This window comes from Carassius auratus, chromosome 28 (genome assembly GCF_003368295.1).
Source record: "Carassius auratus strain Wakin chromosome 28, ASM336829v1, whole genome shotgun sequence".
NCBI lineage: Eukaryota > Metazoa > Chordata > Actinopteri > Cypriniformes > Cyprinidae > Carassius > Carassius auratus.
The window spans coordinates 17,762,331-17,781,189 of NC_039270.1; the positions used below are offsets into that span (position 1 = coordinate 17,762,331).

The window sequence follows — 18,859 nt, forward strand, 5'->3', positions numbered from 1 at the left end:
CTTAATTAAACGGCAAAACAGCAAAGCCGTCTTTAATCTGCTATTATGCAGGAGGCGATCTTCCCCACCCGAAAACAGGCGGACGTTCCCAAAACTTTGTCCTACTAAAAACAACCCATTAGTTAAATTTAAAACACAATCAAGTGTCCATTAAAAAGAAATGCATATACATGTGTATCTATACATACCAGGTATTGACTACAGCGTTACACACACCTCATACAGTTGCTCACAGCACAAGTCTCAGAAGATTACTTGAATGAAATCAGTCTAACCAGGTGGCAAGAACAGCCTGAAAACCACAGCGAAGCCAGGAATAATGGGCTATTCAAGCTGCAAAAAGGCGACTCCAGCTACAATAAATTAATATAGTTAGCCGATGTCCAAGAGCTCATTGCAGCATTAGCCAGACCAGCTACAAACATACCTTTGTTAGGCGGAAGCGCACACGTACCGGATGGGCGGGGCCAACAATGACGCATCCCAGGTAGCCTAATCACAGCCTTTATAAAGCAATGACTGAGCCCTGATAGGCCGTTTCTAAGTACCAGGGGAGGGAGATTACCTACTTTGCCACAATCTGCCCCAGCCATTTTATCGTCGCCCCGACGATAAAACAACTCTAACCACTGACCATACTACTCAATTCAAAGGTCTAAACAGGGCAGAAACAGAATTGGATACAGTAGCCCTTGGCTGTACTACTTCACCTACTGCCCGTGGGAGATGGTAACGGTTAGGATGCTGCCCAGCGTTAGCCCTCCCTGTACGTCGCACAGGACCGGCACCAGGATTAGGCTCATCTGCTGGCAGGGGCTCTACAACCAATGAGGTCGCCGGCTTTACACCAGATTGTCCAGCGGCCCCCAAGAGAATTGGTTCAGTAGACTCTGCTATTCTCTGCATTGCAGAGGGACCCGACGACACCAGGTCCTGCATTACTGGCCTACCCCCTACTTGGGGAGTTTTAGGGACCAAGGCCCACAAATCCATTTCGTCCAATGATGAGGACTCCTCCAATGGTGGTGCCTCAACTACCTCTGGTATTTCTGAAACGCCAGAAATAGGAGAATCTTTTTGTATCCTAATTTTTAACAAGGAACGGTGGACATGCTTTACCCTACTCGAATCATCCACAGGTGCTATGGTATAAACGGAACCTCCTGTTTCAGGTGCTCTCACAACCTGATATACCACCGGGCTCCAGATATCCTGGATCTTACGGCGGCCTCTCACGCCATAATTACGGAGGTAGACCAGCTGCCCTTCTCTCAGTGGGACATCCCGAACATGCAAGTCATGCCTTTCCTTACGACGATTTGCAGCTGCCTTTAAGTGTTGTCTAGCTCCTTCAAACGCCACCTGCAATCGGGTTTGATGCTCCAAAACCCAGTCATTCACACCACTAGACCCCCTCTCCTGGCCCCTACCCAATAAGACATCAACAGGGAGCCGAGGCTCTTGGCCAAACATTAAAAAATAAGGAGACTCACCAGTGGATTGATGAGGAGTGGTGTTGTAACAAAAGAGTAACTGAGGCAACGCAGAGGGCCAGTCCACCTTTCTGGGATTGGGCAAAGTGCGCAAAAGACCGTGCAAGGTTCTATTAAAGCGCTCGCATTGCCCGTTACCGGCCGGATGATAAGGGGTCGTATGGGACTTTTCAATCTGATAAAGGCTACACAGTTGTTGGATGAGGGAAGACTCAAAATTCCGACCTTGATCGGAATGAATACGAACAGGGACGCCAAACTTGAAGAACCACTCGGTCACTAAGACCTGGGCCACCGTTTCTGCCCGTTGGTCCCGGGTGGGGACTGCCAACGTATACTTGGTGAAGACATCAGTCATCACCAAGACATTCTCCAGCCCCAAACGGGAAGGCTCCAACAGAGTAAAATCAATTGCCAAGATTTCATTCGGTCTAGATGCCAACAAATGGCCCATAAAGCTCTGAGCAACAGGTTGTGAATCTTTGGCAGCCTGACATCTTTCACAGTCTCGACACCACTGAACTACATCTGATGTCAGGCCTGGCCAATAACAACGTTGCTGCACCAATTCGGTGGTACGGTCGACACCTTGGTGCCCATGACCTTGATGCATTTGAGTCAGAACCTCTCCCCGCAAGACAGATGGAAGGACTAGCTGAAAAATCTCCTCACCACCATCCGGACGGAAAATACGTCGATGTAAAATTCCTTGCCTTTCCAACAACCGATCCCACTGACGCAGTAGGACTAAGCCAGGCTTAGATAGTAGTTTACACTCCTTCAATGTTGGCCGTATCCCCTGCTTCCAAAAAGGCAAAATCTCCCCTATAACCGGATCCGCCTCCTGCAAAACCCTCAGATCACCTGCAAAACTAGGCAAGGCCAAAACCACAGACTGGGTCACCGGTGCCGCTTTCTCTGCCACCAGTACTTGCCCCACACCAGCTGGAACCTCAGTCCCAGGCAGCCATTCTCTTACTTCCAATGGGGCAGGGGTGTTCTGTCTCGACAATGCATCGGCGTTCTTGTTACTTCTACCTGACCGATACCTGAGGTCAAAATCAAAAACGGCGAGCTCGGAAGCCCAACGTTGCTCGGTAGCCCCAAGCTTAGCGGTGGTCAAATGACTGAGGGGATTATTGTCTGTAAAGACAATACACTTATGGCCTAAAAGATATTCCCTAAACTTCTCGGTCATGGCCCACTTGAGCGCCAAAAACTCCAACTTCATGGAGCTATAGTTGGACCTATTGCGCTCAGTGGGCCGTAGACCGCGGCTAGCATACGCGATTGGTCGTACCCTACCCCCTTGCTCCTGAGATAGAACCGCCCCCAATCCCCCATAACTAGCATCTACCTCTAAGATGAAAGGCTGGGAAAAATCAGCGTAAGCAAGCACTGGAGCAGTAGAAAGTCTGCCCTTCAACTCAGCAAAGCTCAGCTGGCACTGTTCAGTCCAGGCATCAGAAAAACCATGACTCCTTCGAGTCCTGGACTTACCGGCAGTCCATTCGGCCACCAACTTATGCAGCGGGGCCGCCAATTTTGCGAACCCTTCCACAAAGCGGCGGTAATAACTACTAAAACCCAAGAATGAACGCAATTCTGACACACTGGTGGGGCATGGCCATTTAGCTACAGCCTCAATTTTCCGAGGGTCAGTAGACACTCCCTGCGCCGAAAATGACATGTCCCAAATATCTGACTTCCCGTTGAAAAAATGCACATTTACTCAATTTGGCCTTTAACCCCTCCCGCTCCAGACGACTCAAGACAACTTCTAGCCGCTCTAGGTGCTGAGACACTGAGGAAGAAAACACTATGATGTCATCCAGATACAGTAGTAAGGAACTGCACTGCTGATCGCCAAACACCCGTTCCATTAGGCGCTGGAAGGTACTTGGGGCATTACAAAGCCCAAAGGGCATCCGATTCCATTCAAACAACCCGAAAGGGGTGCAAAAAGCAGTCTTGGGTCTATCTTGGTCAGTGACAGGGACCTGGTTGTACCCACTAGCCAAATCCATAGTGGAAAACCAACAGGCCCCTGTCAGAGAGTCCAATGATTCCTCAATGCGCGGGAGCGGGAAGGCATCTTTTCTTGTTTTCGCATTGAGCTGACGGTAGTCAACGCACATGCGCAAAGTACCGTCTTTCTTTTTGACAAGAACAATTGGAGAAGCGTAGGGGCTACAGCTCTCCCTAATAATGCTGGCCTCCAACAACTGGTTAATGTGGGACTTCACCACCTCATATTCCGAAGGTGGAATACGCCGGTACCGCTGCCTAACAGGGACAGAATCCAGCAAGGGAATGTCATGAGAAATCAAGTTGGTACATCCTACATCACCATCATGGCATGAGAATACTGACTGGAACTTATATAAAAGAGCCCTGACCTGGCCCTGTTCTACTTCTGGCAAAACAGACAAATCAACTGTTTCAATCTGTTCCTGTACAGTGGCAGTCGCAGCTAAGGCTTGGGAACCTACGGTGGCTACAACAGATTTCACTTCAGTTACCCCAGCAGGCAGACTTACCATACAAACACTATTTAGCACTCCCAAAACGGTTTTAGAATGCAGCATAACATCCGCAGTTCCCACATTTACCATAGGCAAGTAGGCAGTGCCTCTTATGACCTGTACCAGCGCTGGAGAAGCCAACAAACCCGCGGGCAACCCAGACTCTGGGGGCTCAAACAGTACTAACCCCGCTGCATATTGTTCAGAACAAGTCGCTGCTACAAACTTCATCGTGCCACCTGGGATGCGACATGACTCACGACCCCGTAACCTAACCGGACCAGGGTGCCTTGCTGAACCCTGGTCTTCCAAACGGTGACAATATTGAAGTGCCTGCATGACAAAGCTAGGGGCCTCAACGGTTACAGCAGACTCGAAAAGAGCAGGGCCATGTTGTCCAAATAACTCCTGGTAACAACGGCTCAGGACATTCATCCCGAGTACCCCTGGGACTTGGTCACAAATCCCACCAGGAGGATCCCGGACAACAAGCACTCCACACTCCGAAATCACTTGCCCACACAATTCGACATCCAGTTCCATGTAGCCAATATATGGAATCGAAAGACCGTTTGCAGCCCGAAGTTGTAGCCACTGGCACGACTTAAGTCGATCCGGACCCCATGGTTCAAAATATTTCCGAAACCAACTTTCCGTTATTGTGGACACCATGGAGCCAGTATCGACCAAACATGAAATTTGGACCCCACCCATTCGAATAGCAAGGTGCGGGCATGAAGACATTAAATGAGACATACTTGAAACACTAGAGCCGGTCAATTCCCCAACCGCGCCTTGGCTCGGCGACACGGTGGGGACTAGTTTCCCGACAACGCAGATGGACCAGGCTGTCTACCCTCAGATGACGACGCAGTGGGCAAAGGGGGTTGCGGACGAGGGGGAACACGCTCCCCATCGCACTCTCTAGCAAAGTGGCCAAGTCGTTGGCACCTCCTACATATAATGGGGCCGCGGTGAGGAGGCTGACTACGTGACTGAGGGGCCTGCAAGCGAGCAAAATTTTGAGTTAGCTTATTTAATTGCTCTTGCTGTGATCTCAGCATTTCCCTCAGTTCACCTAGTTCAGAGCGCTGAGGAAATCTACCCACCCGTGACTCACCTTGTACACCATACTGAATCCCATAGGCGGATGGAACGGAATTGCTTCGTCCTCTCGTACTCCCCAACATTCCCTCCCTTTCCCATCTAAGAGCTTCGCTTCGAACTTCCAACAATGTTAACATTGGCTGACGACGTATTAACTGTTTTAATTCTCGGCGAAGGGCCACGTCACAAACATGTTCAATGAACTGATCGCGTAGCAAAACTTGTGAATTTGGCATAACATACGGCGATCGCTGCGTCACACGTTCTAGGAGACCCATCAAAGCTAGGGAAAACTCCAACAATGATTCACCCTCCTGCTGCTTTCTAGAAAAAAATGCCTCCTGTAATGAGACATATGACTGTGAGCAACCATATAATTCCCGTAACACCAAAATAATTTTATCTGGATCATTTCGCTCAATCTCAGAACAGTACCTAATCTCTTCCCTTGCCTCCCCCTCCAAGTGGTCAAACAAGAAGAAAGCTTGATCAGAAACAGACAGGTGACGAGCCTGCATACAAGCTTTGGCCTCTTCAACCCACTCATCAATGCCCAGACCAACCCTGCCATTAAATTTTTGACATTTCCTGTCTCGAGGTACAAAAACGAATCGTTCTGGCAGGACTGCCTGTGCACTACTTGGCTGAGGGGGGGCAGCAACAGAAGGACCAGGAACAATAGAAGGGGCATCACTAGGGCCAGGAAGCGCAAGAAAGTGGTCTTGACGCAACCTCTCATTTTCTGCCCGCAACTGAGCTACTTCCCTCAATTCCTGTAACTCTTCTTCCATAATTTTGACGGCCGTAACACTTACCAACAAGAGGGAGTAGACTCACAAAGAATCAGAATCCACCAGACGTGCGCTGCTGTTTTGCTGCTACTCTTTACCAATCTCACTGCAACAGAAAAATAAAAGAAAAATAACAAACAAAAAAATACAACCACTAATACCAGTGTCTCCGCCAAACACGGTACCCTGCCGACTACGCCAGAATGTGGCGTGGCAACTTGAAGTTAATTAATTATGATATAACTACCGACTACGCCACCCCTCTAAAGTGAGGGGAACTAAATACTTGATGGAATTTAGACACACAGGTTCGTTACCATAGGAGGCAGAGACAGAGGCACTAGCGTATAAACTATTTATTAAATTCACAAAGTAGAAAATACACCTTTTAAAAGATCAGGCAAAGATATGATTCGACCAGGCATACATTAATCAGTTTTACGAAGGCTTACCCCTAGCAGGGTAGGCTAGCTGCAAAAGTGGCTATTCGTAAAAGCACACACACACACACACAGTGAGGTGAGTGACTACAAACGACAATCCACACTCCGTGCTCCAAACACCACCACCACCACCACCAGGATACTAGGACAGCTAGCCACCCGACTCAGGGGCCTAAAACACAAAGAACACAAATTACTCAAATGTACAAAACGAAATTAATCTAAAGCCTGATTGACTGAAACAATTACCAAAACACACAACAAAATGTAAAAAAATGAACAATGGACACTTAAAGAAAACTGAAATGAAAAGGAAAGAAATATATATTTAAAGCAAAAGTTTTAACAATCACTACAAAATCAAAAAAAAATCAATTGTAACGAAAACAAACAATAACCAAAAACCATACAATGATACGAGCACAACAAAACTTAATTAAACGGCAAAACAGCAAAACAGCAAAACAGCAAAGCCGTCTTTAATCTGCTATTATGCAGGAGGCGATCTTCCCCACCCGAAAACAGGCGGACGTTCCCAAAACTTTGTCCTACTAAAAACAACCCATTAGTTAAATTTAAAACACAATCAAGTGTCCATTAAAAATAAATGCATATACATGTGTATCTATACATACCAGGTATTGACTACAGCGTTACACACACCTCATACAGTTGCTCACAGCACAAGTCTCAGAAGATTACTTGAATGAAATCAGTCTAACCAGGTGGCAAGAACAGCCTGAAAACCACAGCGAAGCCAGGAATAATGGGCTATTCAAGCTGCAAAAAGGCGACTCCAGCTACAATAAATTAATATAGTTAGCCGATGTCCAAGAGCTCATTGCAGCATTAGCCAGACCAGCTACAAACATACCTTTGTTAGGCGGAAGCGCACACGTACCGGATGGGCGGGGCCAACAATGACGCATCCCAGGTAGCCTAATCACAGCCTTTATAAAGCAATGACTGAGCCCTGATAGGCCGTTTCTAAGTACCAGGGGAGGGAGATTACCTACTTTGCCACACTGGCATCTTTATGGAATTTATCTCGGTACGGCCTTTTCTCAATCTTCTTTTGTTTCTCCAGGTTTGCGATTTATATTTACTTATTATCTAGATAATTATCGAAGTAGTTATATTAGTTATTTGTTCTATTATTTACTTCTATTCTTGTAATCGTGGTTGTTTCAGTCAATAGCGATACCTCAAAAATGGCGCTGCGGTGATGTCACACACAACAAAACCACGTGTCTGACAAAGAGAGATAGGAGCTGCCCAATCTTCCCTCCAAAATTAAACACAAAAACTGATTAATGCCGTGTTTCCGCCACTCCACAGAAAAAAAATGCTATTATATGTATGTAATGCAAGTGTCGTAATAATCAATACATATTATGCGTCAATATTTACCTATAATTGCTGCAAATATAGTGGAAGCTTGTCTGTCCCGCTTAAAACCATTCAAACTGGTTGACAGCGTGGAGTTGTTTGGAACTATTGAGAGCTACATGAACCACGTGACAGCGTGGCGGCGAGATCAAAGAGTGCCGCAACTCTCATATTTAACGGCTCTGAGAATAACCACGAAGATGAAGCAGAAGGACTTCGCGTCGCTCGCCGGTGACGTCACCACGCGCGCCTCGGCTTTCTTCTGAGGTGAGAAGCGGTTCACGATAAACAAACACATTTCATACAGTTACAGAGTTTGCTCGTTACAGCCGTTCTTTACGGGGTCGTTCGTGTGGTGCACTGCTAAATGTGTGTGTGTGTGTGTGTGTGTGTGTGTGTGTGTGTGCTGACCGGAGTAATCGTGTAGTAGCGATGTGAGGAACACTGTTACATTCAGTCAGACTTCTGAGATGTGTTCGTGTGTATCTCTTGATCGAAAGAGTTATCTGTGAGGAGAAGTAATGCTGTCTAAGTGCCGTGTATGCGCGACATGTGAGTTCAAACAGGTGTAAATGATTCTTCTCCCTCTGACAGGTGTGTATTCCTCGGTGTGTGTGTGCTTCTCAGTCTCTGACTGATGAATGAAAGAACGCTGGAGTGTTTTCATCTCCTGAAGATCACACAAAGATCATGAATGAAGCAGAAGCAGAGTCCTGCAGGATCAAGGAGGAGGTCATCGAAGAAAAGATAGGTTTGTGTTTGTGTTTCCTCAAACAGTTCATCAGATGTGTGTCAAACACAGTTACTGAAGGAGTGAGGAGTCAGATTATATGATAGAGCTGCAATATAATTTTTCAGAACATTTTCCAGAACAGGATCAAACTGAGTACTGGTCATAATACTCTGATAAAAATGTTTGATGTGAGCAGCAGTGTGTGTTTTGCTGCAGCAGCGCTGATGGTTAGTAGTTATGTGTCGTTCTTGAACGATTCGTTCATTTAGAATCTTTAATGCGACTCGGGACGAATGAATCGTCTCGGGGAGTGATTCGTTCAGTCGCGCATGCGCAGTATAGGTTCTGTTCTGCTAGTAGTAATTCACCTGTGTCAGTCTGAGCCGGAAAGAGAAATGATTAGTTCATCTTTCGGGTTGTTCGTTCTTTTGTCCCGTGACGTGACAGCATTGGCTAGAGTAATTAGTTAATTTACAACCTTCCTTACAAATGGGTGCATAGTACTTATTATTTTTATTTTTTATTATAATTATTTTTTACTCTTAAAGTTATGTGATGCATTTCTGGTGTCAAATTGTTGCTTTTAATTTCTGTCATGATACTTTTCCATAACACTGAATGTGGTAATAAAGAGTTGGTTATGCTTTAAATTTTGCCCATATGATGGCGAAATCACTTTTTTTTTTTTTTTTTTTTTTTTTTTTTACAGTAGATTCTAATCTTTAAAAATGACCTTGTTGTATGATTTATGTCTTTTGAGTTCACCCTACAGATTAGACTACAGAACTGTAGTGTTATTGGTTTAGGATTCAAAATGTTATTTGCTTTTAATTTATGTCATTATGTCCTTTTTGAGCAATCTTCTTATACATATATTAGACCAATTTGTCATGTCTGCCTAGGAAAAGCCATTTTAATTTAATTGTTCAATTTTATTTAATATTTGAAAATGAAAAAACTTGGCTATAAATACTTCATACTGTAGGCTTGTATTATTATATTATTATATAGCTTAGTGTTTATTTGATAGACAGTCAAACATAATAAATATTTTATTTATAGCAGGGTTTTATTTATTTATAAAATAACACACCACAGATCCTGAAGAAACTAACAAAAACACAGTGACAGAAATGTCAGAAATAGCGTATGGGTCTGTCACGTGATTAAGGAACAAGTCAAACCCAACTCAAAGACCTGAAAGATGAACTAATCAATTCTCTTTCCGGCTTGGACTGCATTGGTTTAGCGTATGGGTCTGGCACATGATTAAGGAACGACTCGACCCGAAGACCCAAAAGATGAACTAATCAGTTCTCTTTCCGGCTCAGACTAGTGTTGGGCGATATGGTCAATATTTTTCAAATTGTCATATCATCAGCCCGTGAGATCGATGAAACACCATATTATTGTGCATGGGTGGAGCAAGAGAGACTCTTTGTTCTTGTCGTAGCATGACTATTTGGTGTTTTAAATCGCACAGGTGCGAGAAAGAGATAGTAGATTTCATTTAAAGTTCAACAGTTTTACACTAATATTGGACAAACAAACACGTTAAATATAAAGTATTCAAAACAGGTAAGTTGATATATTTGGAGTAAAGTTGAATTGAACTGATGCATCAGTCATACATCGCTCCGGACCGTGCGCCTCATGACGAGACAGACGCACCGCCACAGAAACAAGAATGAGATGCTTTCTAGCAAGACTGTGACAGTAAACTCAGTTAGTGAGGGCTCTTTAAAATACTGCACATATATAGGCCGTTCACATTGTTAAAGTTTGATGAAATACATTATATCTAGTGTTGTCAAAAGACCCATTACTTTGGTACCAAGTCGGTACTAAAAAAATTTAAATGTGACGGTACCAGGTTTCTTTAAGTACCGGTAGTACCGAGGTCCCGTTCAAACCCGGTTCTTGACGCATACAGCACTATGATTTCCGCAAAGCAGAAAACGAGGACGGAATCTCAAAATCCAGTCATGAAAATGAAACTCTGAAAATATGGACAGTCACAGAATTTGTCAAAGTTAGAATAAATTAATCAAATCATATCTCCATTAGGACCGATATTGGAAAATGTTAAGCCGCAAAAGTTGTTTGAAATATGAATCGTGCATTCTCTGTGTGAATGATTGAATGGCAGAGACGTGCGGGTTTGTTTACTACATAGACTGAAGCGTGGGACGCTTGCAATAATTTCAGCATCTGAGCTTCAGAGTTCTCTCTCCATCAAGCGATCTGTACTTTTCGATTCATGTCAATTCAAAAGATTCATTCATCTATTGTCATCCCTGTTTTAATTTCAGCAAATCAGTTTGACCGAACGCATACAACGTGATTAAAATTCATGAACCCAGCAGCACATCAATCCACAGTGCATTGTATATTGTTAGTATGGTAGTAGAATTAGTAGCAGTATTATCTTTTAATAATAAATCATATGATCTATTATTATTATTTTTTTTTTACAGAAACCCTCAATGATCAAAAATATCTTAAGCATCACCACCAGTCTTACGTTCAGTTAAAATGACAAATATGCATTCATTAAAAGTTCATTTTTACATAAAGGTATTGTGCTACTAAATAATACTATTATTTAGTAAAATGTATGTGATACTGCTACTACTGTTGAAAAAATTTATAAAACTTTATTTTTTTTAAAGAAATAAATCACAAAATATTTCTTCCATGTTTTAATTTTAATAGCAAATCCCTTTATTTACCAAAAATAAAATGTTTAAATTTCATAAATTAAAAGACAAATCAAATTTGGGTGAAACTTGTTTACTGTTTTTAATAATTATATAACTTGTAGAAAAACTTTAAACACAATTGTAAATAAGTATAAAGAATGGCATTGGTTTTATTTTAAGTGATAAAAAGTTTTTTTATTTTAATTAAAAAAAATTTATTAGCATATTTTTGTGTTTTGCTTTTGGTACCGAAATTGGTACCGAGAACCGTGGATCTTCACTGGTATCGGTACCGAATACTGAAGTTTTGGCACCGTGACAACACTACTTATATCTGCAGACAATGTACGTCTGTTTGTGGATGGAGACTCTGTTTCAGCCAAAACTCTGTATTTTGCATGCATCACATTATAATGGGGTGGTCATGAATATAATAACAAGGTGACAGAGCAAACTTATCATGCATAGTGATTCTCAAGTCCTTCTACGTCATCACCACACTTGGAAAGATGTCTGGACCCCTAAGGTTGTGCAGGTGTGCTTTCAAACCACAAGAAGGCCTCAGACATTAGCTTGTGATGTTGACCAAAGTGCACGAGAGCCCGGAGTATCATGGACATTCAAACTATAAAATCTTATGAATGTGTGCGGAGAGAACCAACCTGCTGCATCGCAAACCTGTTGTAAGGGGGGCCAAACATAAAGATTCCACAGGTGGGGCCTGGGATGGAATATCTTGCCTCCTGCCTGGGACAGAAGGTCCCTCCTCTCCGGAATCGCCATGGCGAGCCATCGTGGAGAGATATTATGCCCGAGAACCATACTTTGTCTGTCCAACGTGGTGCATGGGGCATGAGACAAGACTTTTGTTGGCGAACTCTGGCTAGGACTCCCAGGAGCAGAGAGACTGGAGGAAAACGCATACAGGCTTATTTTTTCGGCCATGTGTGCATCATCGCATCCAGACCCGGGGGGGCTGGGTGACTCAGAGAGAAGTACAGGGGACATTGCGCTGTCTGATGGGGGGGTGAAGAAGTCCACCTCTGCTCCGTAATTTTTTTCCAAATCTGTTTCACTACCTCTGGAAGGAGTTTCAATTCCCCCATCGGTAGTGTCCCCAAGATTGGGCGCACTCTCCCACCCCTTTTTGGGAACCAGGAAGTATCTGCTTTAATAGCCCGACTGTCTCCTTGGACGAGGAACATGTTCTATGGCCTCTTTTCCCAAAAGAGTCTGTAGCTCTCGAGACAGTACCTGCATCAGCTTGGGTTTCAAGGAAGTGGAGACCACACCATTGAAACGTGGAGGCTGACGAATAAATTGGATCCTGTATCCTATCCGTACTGTGCTCAATACCCCCGCAGGAATGCTCTCTGAGAGTGGAAACAATTTTAACACTTCCTTCTAAGGGGATATTAGATGTTCCATGTCCTGAACAACAGCAGGAAAAATGGGAACATCTAACATCTTGCTGGAAAACCACCTCCCCCTGAAGCACAAGAAGTGGTGCGGGGATGGAGGGGTTTTGTGAGGGTAACGGGAAGGGGCGAACGCTCCCTTGTGCGCCTAGAGCCATTTGCTCAGTGCCCTGAAGCGGCGGACCGGCAGGGGATGACTGTACTAGCTGCTCTAGAGAACTCTGTAGAGGTAGCGAGCCTCCCAGCACTGCTAGTTTCCAGGCGGTAACTGAGAGAATCGCTTATCAGAGATAATGGCTTGACGAAGCATAGTGCATATAGAGCCACTAGTTCGGTGCCTTGAAGCGGCAGACTAACAGGGGACGACCATACTAGCTGCTCTGGAGACCTCCGTAGAGGCAGCGACCGCTTCCTTGTGTGCCCAGAGCCACTAGCTCAGTGCCCTGAAGCGGTGGACCGGCAGGGGACGACTGTACTAGCCACTCTAGAGACCTCCGTAGAGGTAGCGAGCCTCTCAGCACCGCTAGTTTCCAGGCGGTAACTGAGAGAATCGCTCGCTGGAGATTCCCTGTAACTGGGGAGAGTAGGTTTCTTAGCCGAGGATGCAGATTCGGGTGAGAAATAGCTCGCAAGCGTCTCTTCAGCCCGAGGCATCTCCGAATACCCCCGCGACTTTGTATCCACGATAGTTGAAAAAGTCAACGTCGAGGGCCCAAAGATGCGGGAAGTATACGTTTTGCTCCATGACTTTGTCAGCTCATCATGGAGGTCAGAAATCTATCCTGCACCTTACTACGTTTGGGGGTCTCTAGTTTGCGTGGCCAATCAAGCTGCAACCTGTCCACTGCGCGAGTAATCTCTTGCAAGAGGAACGCTCATAGGCGGGCTGCTCATGCTCCGAGCGCGCTTCAAGATCATGAGAGAGGATGCGTAGATCCGTTGATACCGCAAGCGAAAGGGATGAGCCCGTCGCTCCCTCGTCACGCAGATCTGCACAAGAGCCCTTCAATGAAAAGGTGGGTGCGGTCTGAAAATAGCTCAGATGAGCACGAATCATCTTCACTGAGAGCAGTGCACAATGCTCGCCCTCGCACCTCTCTCAAGCCAGAACCATGTGTTCTTCCCCCAAACAAGCGAAACAGTAATCATGTGTATCCAGCTTATACATAATACAAGAGTATTGAGGAACACAATACTTACCATTTCGTTGGCTCATCCTACGAAGAAACAATACTTACCGCATACTTACTGTTTCGTTGACGCACTCAAAAGACCTGTTGATGCACCTGTGGTGTATCTATTTATAGCCCCGTGTTGTGTGCGCACGCTCGGATGACTTCATCAACCGAGGCTATATCACCACCGGGTCAATTCTATCAATGTGTTAGACACATTATTTACAGCTGGTCAAGAATAAGACGTATCCCAATTCCCTGAGCAGCGCAGCATCGACTGAAGCTTTCGAAAGGAAACTATCATCTATTGGCATAAACCTAGCTTGGACTGCATTGGTTTAGTGCAGAGCCATATTCTGGTTTAGCGTATGGGGCTGTCACATGATTAAGGAATGACTTGAACCCGAAGACTTGTCAGACATACATAAAAAAAAAAGTACAGATAAATACAGATAAAAGTAATCAATCTTTTGAATTTCCACCCCTTACCGTGTTAGCAATAAGGTTTTTATTATTTACTGTGAAATTTTCCTCCCTGTGACATCTGGACTACATATCTTGCATCTTTTACAGTTTAAGCCTGTTGAGAATCTCTGAAAAGCTTTATTCTTTTGGTCTTCATGAATGTGATTCCATCATATAAAGATGAATGTCATGAGACTGACATATCCCACGAATCCCACCCTTAAAAATTCTAATTCATTATTGTTTTATCTCAATTATTGTATTTTCATAATCGTTGGAAATTGAAATCTGAACAGTTTTTCGATTACTTGCAGTGTCAAGTCAAGTCACCTTTATTTATATAGCGCTTTAAACAAAATACATTGCGTCAAAGCAACTGAACAACTTTCATTAGGAATGTTGAGTCCCAGCTGATGGTGTTTCAGCATTGATGGTGCCTTTCCAGGTGTGTAAGCTGCCCATGCCACACATATTCATGCAACCCCGTACCATCAGAGATGCAAGCTTCTGAACTGAGCGCTGATAACAACATGGGTTGGGTTGTCCTTGTCCTCTTTAGTCCGGATGACATGGTGTCCCAGTTTTCCAAAAAGAACTTCAAATTTTAATTTGTCTGACCACAGAACAGTTTTCCACTTTTCCACAGTCCATTTTAAATGAGCCTTGGCCCAGAGAAAACGCCTCTGGTTTTGAATCAAGTTTAGATATGGCTTCTTTTTTTTTTTTACCTATAGAGTTTTGCCGGCAATGGCGAATGGCACGGTGGATTGTGTTCACCGACAATGTTTTCTGGAAGTATTCCTGAGCCCATTTTGTGATTTCCATCACAGTAGCATTCCTCTATGTGATGCAGTGCTAAGGGCCCGAATATCATGGGCATCCAGTATGTACCCTTACGCACTGAGATTGTTCCAGATTCTCTGAATCTTTTTATTATATTATGCACTGTAGATGATGATAACTTCAAACTCTTTTCAATTTTCCTCTGAGAAACTTCTTTCTGATATTGCTCCATTATTTTTCACCACAGCATTGGGGGAATTGGTGATCCTCTGCCCATCTTGACTTCTGAGAGACCCTGCCACTCTGAGAGGGTCTTTTTCTACCCAGTCAAGTTACCAATTGACCTAATAAGTTGCAAATTGGTCCTCCAGCTGTTCCTTAATATGTACATTTAACTTTTCTGGCCTCTTATTGTTACCTGTCCCAAATATTTTGGAATGTGTATCTCTCATTAAATCCAAAACGAGCTCATGATTTACAAGTAGTTGAAAACATTAGAGATATTTGGCATGACATTTCAAAATGTCTCACTTTAAACATTTGATATGTTATCTATATTCTATTGTGAATAAAATATAAGTTTATGAGATTTGTAAATTATTCCATTCTTTTTTTACTCACAATTTGTACAGTGTCCCAACTTTTTTGGAATCGGGTTTGTAATGTTATTAAAAATTATAATCCAATGATCAGCATACAGCGTTCAAATGAATCCATCAAAATGAGCATACTTCTTGCTAATGTGTCAGTGTTCCCATTGTCCCTTTATATTTGGTCTTTTTGGCATTTTGAATGATTTAATGAAAATGAAAATTATTACTGTTTTCATTTAGACCTGATGGAAGCGATCAATGAGATGGAACAAGTGATTGAAGCGGGGAAGAAACATCATGACATCGAAACTGATGAAACCTCCTTGAGACCCTTGTGGGAAACGAGACCCGAAATATGTTTCATTTGCCCTCAGTGTCGAGAGATTTTCACATCCAAAGAAAGTCTCAATCTTCACATAAAATGTGAAAGAGGAATTAAGCCGTACGCATGTGATCTCTGCGAGAAGACTTTCAGTCAAAAAGCAAACCTTGCCAAACACAAGAAAATCCACACTGATGAGAAGCCACACTCATGTGATCAGTGTGGGAAGAAGTTCAGAAGTAATGGAAATCTGAATATTCACATGAAAATCCACACCGGAGAGATGCCGTACATGTGTGATCAGTGCGGGAGGAAGTTCAGACATAAAGGAAACCTCAATACACACATGAGAATCCACGCTGGAGTGAGTGAAACCACTGAAGAAAAACAACACACATGCAGTCAGTGTGGAAAGAGATTCAGACAAAAACAACACCTCGATCGACACACAAAAATCCACACTGGAGAGAAACCGCACTCGTGTGATCACTGTGGGAAGAAGTTCAGAGATACAGGGAACCTGAATATTCACATGAAAATCCACACCGGAGAGATGCCGTACATGTGTGATCAGTGCAAGAGGAAATTCAGACATAAAGCAAGCCTCAATATACACATGAGAATCCACGCTGGAGAGGGTGAAGATAAACCGCACACATGCAGTCAATGTGGAAAGAGATTCAGACAAAAACACCTTGTCGATCAACACATGAGAATCCACACCGGAGAGAAACCGCACTCGTGTGATCACTGCGGGCAGAGTTTTACACGAAAACAGCAACTTAATGATCATATAAAGATCCACACGGGACAAAACCTGCACACCTGTGAACAGTGCGGGAAGAGTTACAGGAAGTTAAGTGTTTTCAAAGTACATCTGCTCCATCATTCTAGAGACAGGATCTATAACTGTGACCAGTGCAGTAAAAGGTTTTTTAGGCCAGATAACCTGAAGGAGCACATGAAAACCCATTCAGAGGAGAGGCCTTACGTGTGTTATTTGTGTGCAAAGAGCTTTAGACATCTGAATTGTTTAAAAAAACACCTGAAAAGACACAGCGGTGTGAAGGATCATACTTGCTCTGAGTGCGGAAAGAGTTTTTTTAACCGTTATGCTCTGAAACAGCACCAGACCGTTCACACCAGAGAAAAACCTTACCAGTGTTCACACTGTGACAAGAGATTCAGTATTTTAGGAAACCTGAAAAGACATGAGAGTGTTCACACTAGCTAGAAGCCCTATCACTGCTAGTCCTGTGAAGAGTTTCATCTGATTATCTTCTCTACTTAGTCATACGAACAGAACATGTTCAGATCTGGTGCTCTGAGGAGTCTTTGTACCAACCTGTGTGTGTGTGCGCATGGCTTCAGGAGAGCAACCCTACCTTTGTGTAGTTTTATTTTCTTTCTTGTATATTCATGCATTTGTCATTTTTGGTGTTTGTATATTTTATAATTATTTTACAAAAATTATTGGGGTTAAAAAAAATATATAAAATATAAAAAAATAAATATTTTCCACATACTGTAGCTTGTTGTAGGTCCTCTATGCCCTGTCTCCTGAACCGTGCTGATTTTTACAAGCTCATCGGTCTGAAAATTGAGGTGTGCTCTTATTGGCCTGCTGTCCAGTGCATTGTGATTGGCTGAATACCTCAAGCGTGTGACGGAAATGTTACGATAACCTCTAGTCATGACGAAGCATCAGGATTGAAAATTTGTCACACAGAAATAAAGCGTTATGAAGATAGTCTGCTCTTGAGTCGAATCTGTTTCTGTTTATTTGAAGTCACAGTAACCTATCACATTTAGAAAGAATGATAATTTCAATATTTTTATAAAAGCTCCTGAACAGAAACAAACGAAACGATACTTATGACAGCTAAAATATGATGAATACACGATTTTGATAGAGAATAAGAAGCTGACGTCTGATTTCTTCAAGCGGTGATATTTACCATGTTTACTATAGTAACTTTAATTCCTAGCATGCACATTCTTTTGCATCGCTTATAAATATTTCTGCCTTGTGTGGTGATTTATAATCCACATCAGACCAAGTTATTTCAAACACTCGCTGTGAGGTTTGAAAAAGTTTTTAAAGCTGGTGTTATAGCTGTAGCTTTCTGAATTGATCCCAAGCTGATGCTCTCCAGACGCGGAGAAACTCCGCCTTTGTTCAGAACCCCTCCACACGACTGCTTTTAGCCCAACAGTGGAAACACGGCTACTGAAAGAAGTTGGCAGTACCGTTCACAGTGAAACACACCGCGTCTATATGACATGGCAGCGGTTACAACAATACTACAACGAGAAAGTTACGCCTTATTTCTTTGCGTGAACATTTGGGCGGTGTTATGCTAATCTTCCCACACAGTGACGTAGAGTTGTGGGGCGTGTTAGAACAAGTAGTTTTAGGGGGGTGTTGACAAGTCTTAACTTTTATAAAGAATATCTCTTTGGATTTGATACTTTAGTATTTTGTGTTTTTAAAGATCTTCTTTTTGAACCAAGAGCTTGTAACACTCCAAAGAGAAAGGAAAACTTGAAATCGGATCATATGACCCCTTTATCGTCACTGTTAAAGCTCATGTTGTGAAGCAGTAATTTTCCTTTGCTACTGCTTGTGGTATAATAACACTTTTGGGATTTTTGCTGGTCATTTTTATCATTATTACTTCTTCACCCGATTCTGCCCTTGTCTGCCTCTTCACAGTCAACTTTCTGACAGATAAAGACTGTTAAAACCGTAAAAAAATAATTTTATGTGTAAAGTATCATTTAAAATACTTGTATTGTGGAACACTTCTTAGTTTTAAAGATTCCCTGTAGTCAAAAATGTTACCCTTTAAAACTCATCTTTGATCATCAAAATGACATTTAAATGTTTCTTCTTGTGAAAATAATTTTCTCATGCCTT

The 18,859-nt window shown here is 43.1% G+C and overlaps 2 protein-coding genes and 1 long non-coding RNA gene across 5 annotated transcripts; 1 reads left to right on the forward strand and 2 right to left on the reverse strand.

Moving 5' to 3' along the window:
• Window positions 1–3,017: 3,017 nt before the first annotated feature.
• Window positions 3,018–5,672, reverse strand: LOC113047063 (uncharacterized). Its single transcript, XM_026208314.1, has one exon. The coding sequence runs from the start codon at window positions 4,772–4,774 to the stop codon at window positions 3,152–3,154; it is 1,623 nt and encodes a 540-aa protein (XP_026064099.1). The 5' UTR covers window positions 4,775–5,672; the 3' UTR covers window positions 3,018–3,151.
• Window positions 5,673–5,929: 257 nt separating this feature from the next.
• On the reverse strand, window positions 5,930–7,380 carry LOC113047064 (uncharacterized). Of its 2 annotated transcripts, none has more exons than XR_003276195.1 (2): window positions 7,023–7,380; window positions 5,930–6,531 (listed from the first exon to the last, which is right to left on the reverse strand). It is a non-coding gene; the product is annotated as an uncharacterized LOC113047064 (long non-coding RNA). The 2 variants fall into 2 exon arrangements; XR_003276194.1 differs by having other exon boundaries at window positions 6,995–7,380.
• Window positions 7,381–7,759: 379 nt separating this feature from the next.
• Window positions 7,760–17,865, forward strand: LOC113047069 (zinc finger protein 664-like). 2 transcript variants are annotated; one of them, XM_026208325.1, is made up of 3 exons: window positions 7,761–8,015; window positions 8,343–8,499; window positions 15,858–17,864. In XM_026208325.1, the coding sequence occupies exons 2-3, from the start codon at window positions 8,439–8,441 to the stop codon at window positions 17,171–17,173; spliced, it is 1,377 nt and encodes a 458-aa protein (XP_026064110.1). In that variant the 5' UTR covers window positions 7,761–8,015; window positions 8,343–8,438; the 3' UTR covers window positions 17,174–17,864. The 2 variants fall into 2 exon arrangements, with proteins under 2 accessions (XP_026064112.1, XP_026064110.1); XM_026208327.1 differs by lacking the exon at window positions 8,343–8,499 and having other exon boundaries at window positions 7,760–8,015; window positions 15,858–17,865.
• Window positions 17,866–18,859: the final 994 nt, after the last annotated feature.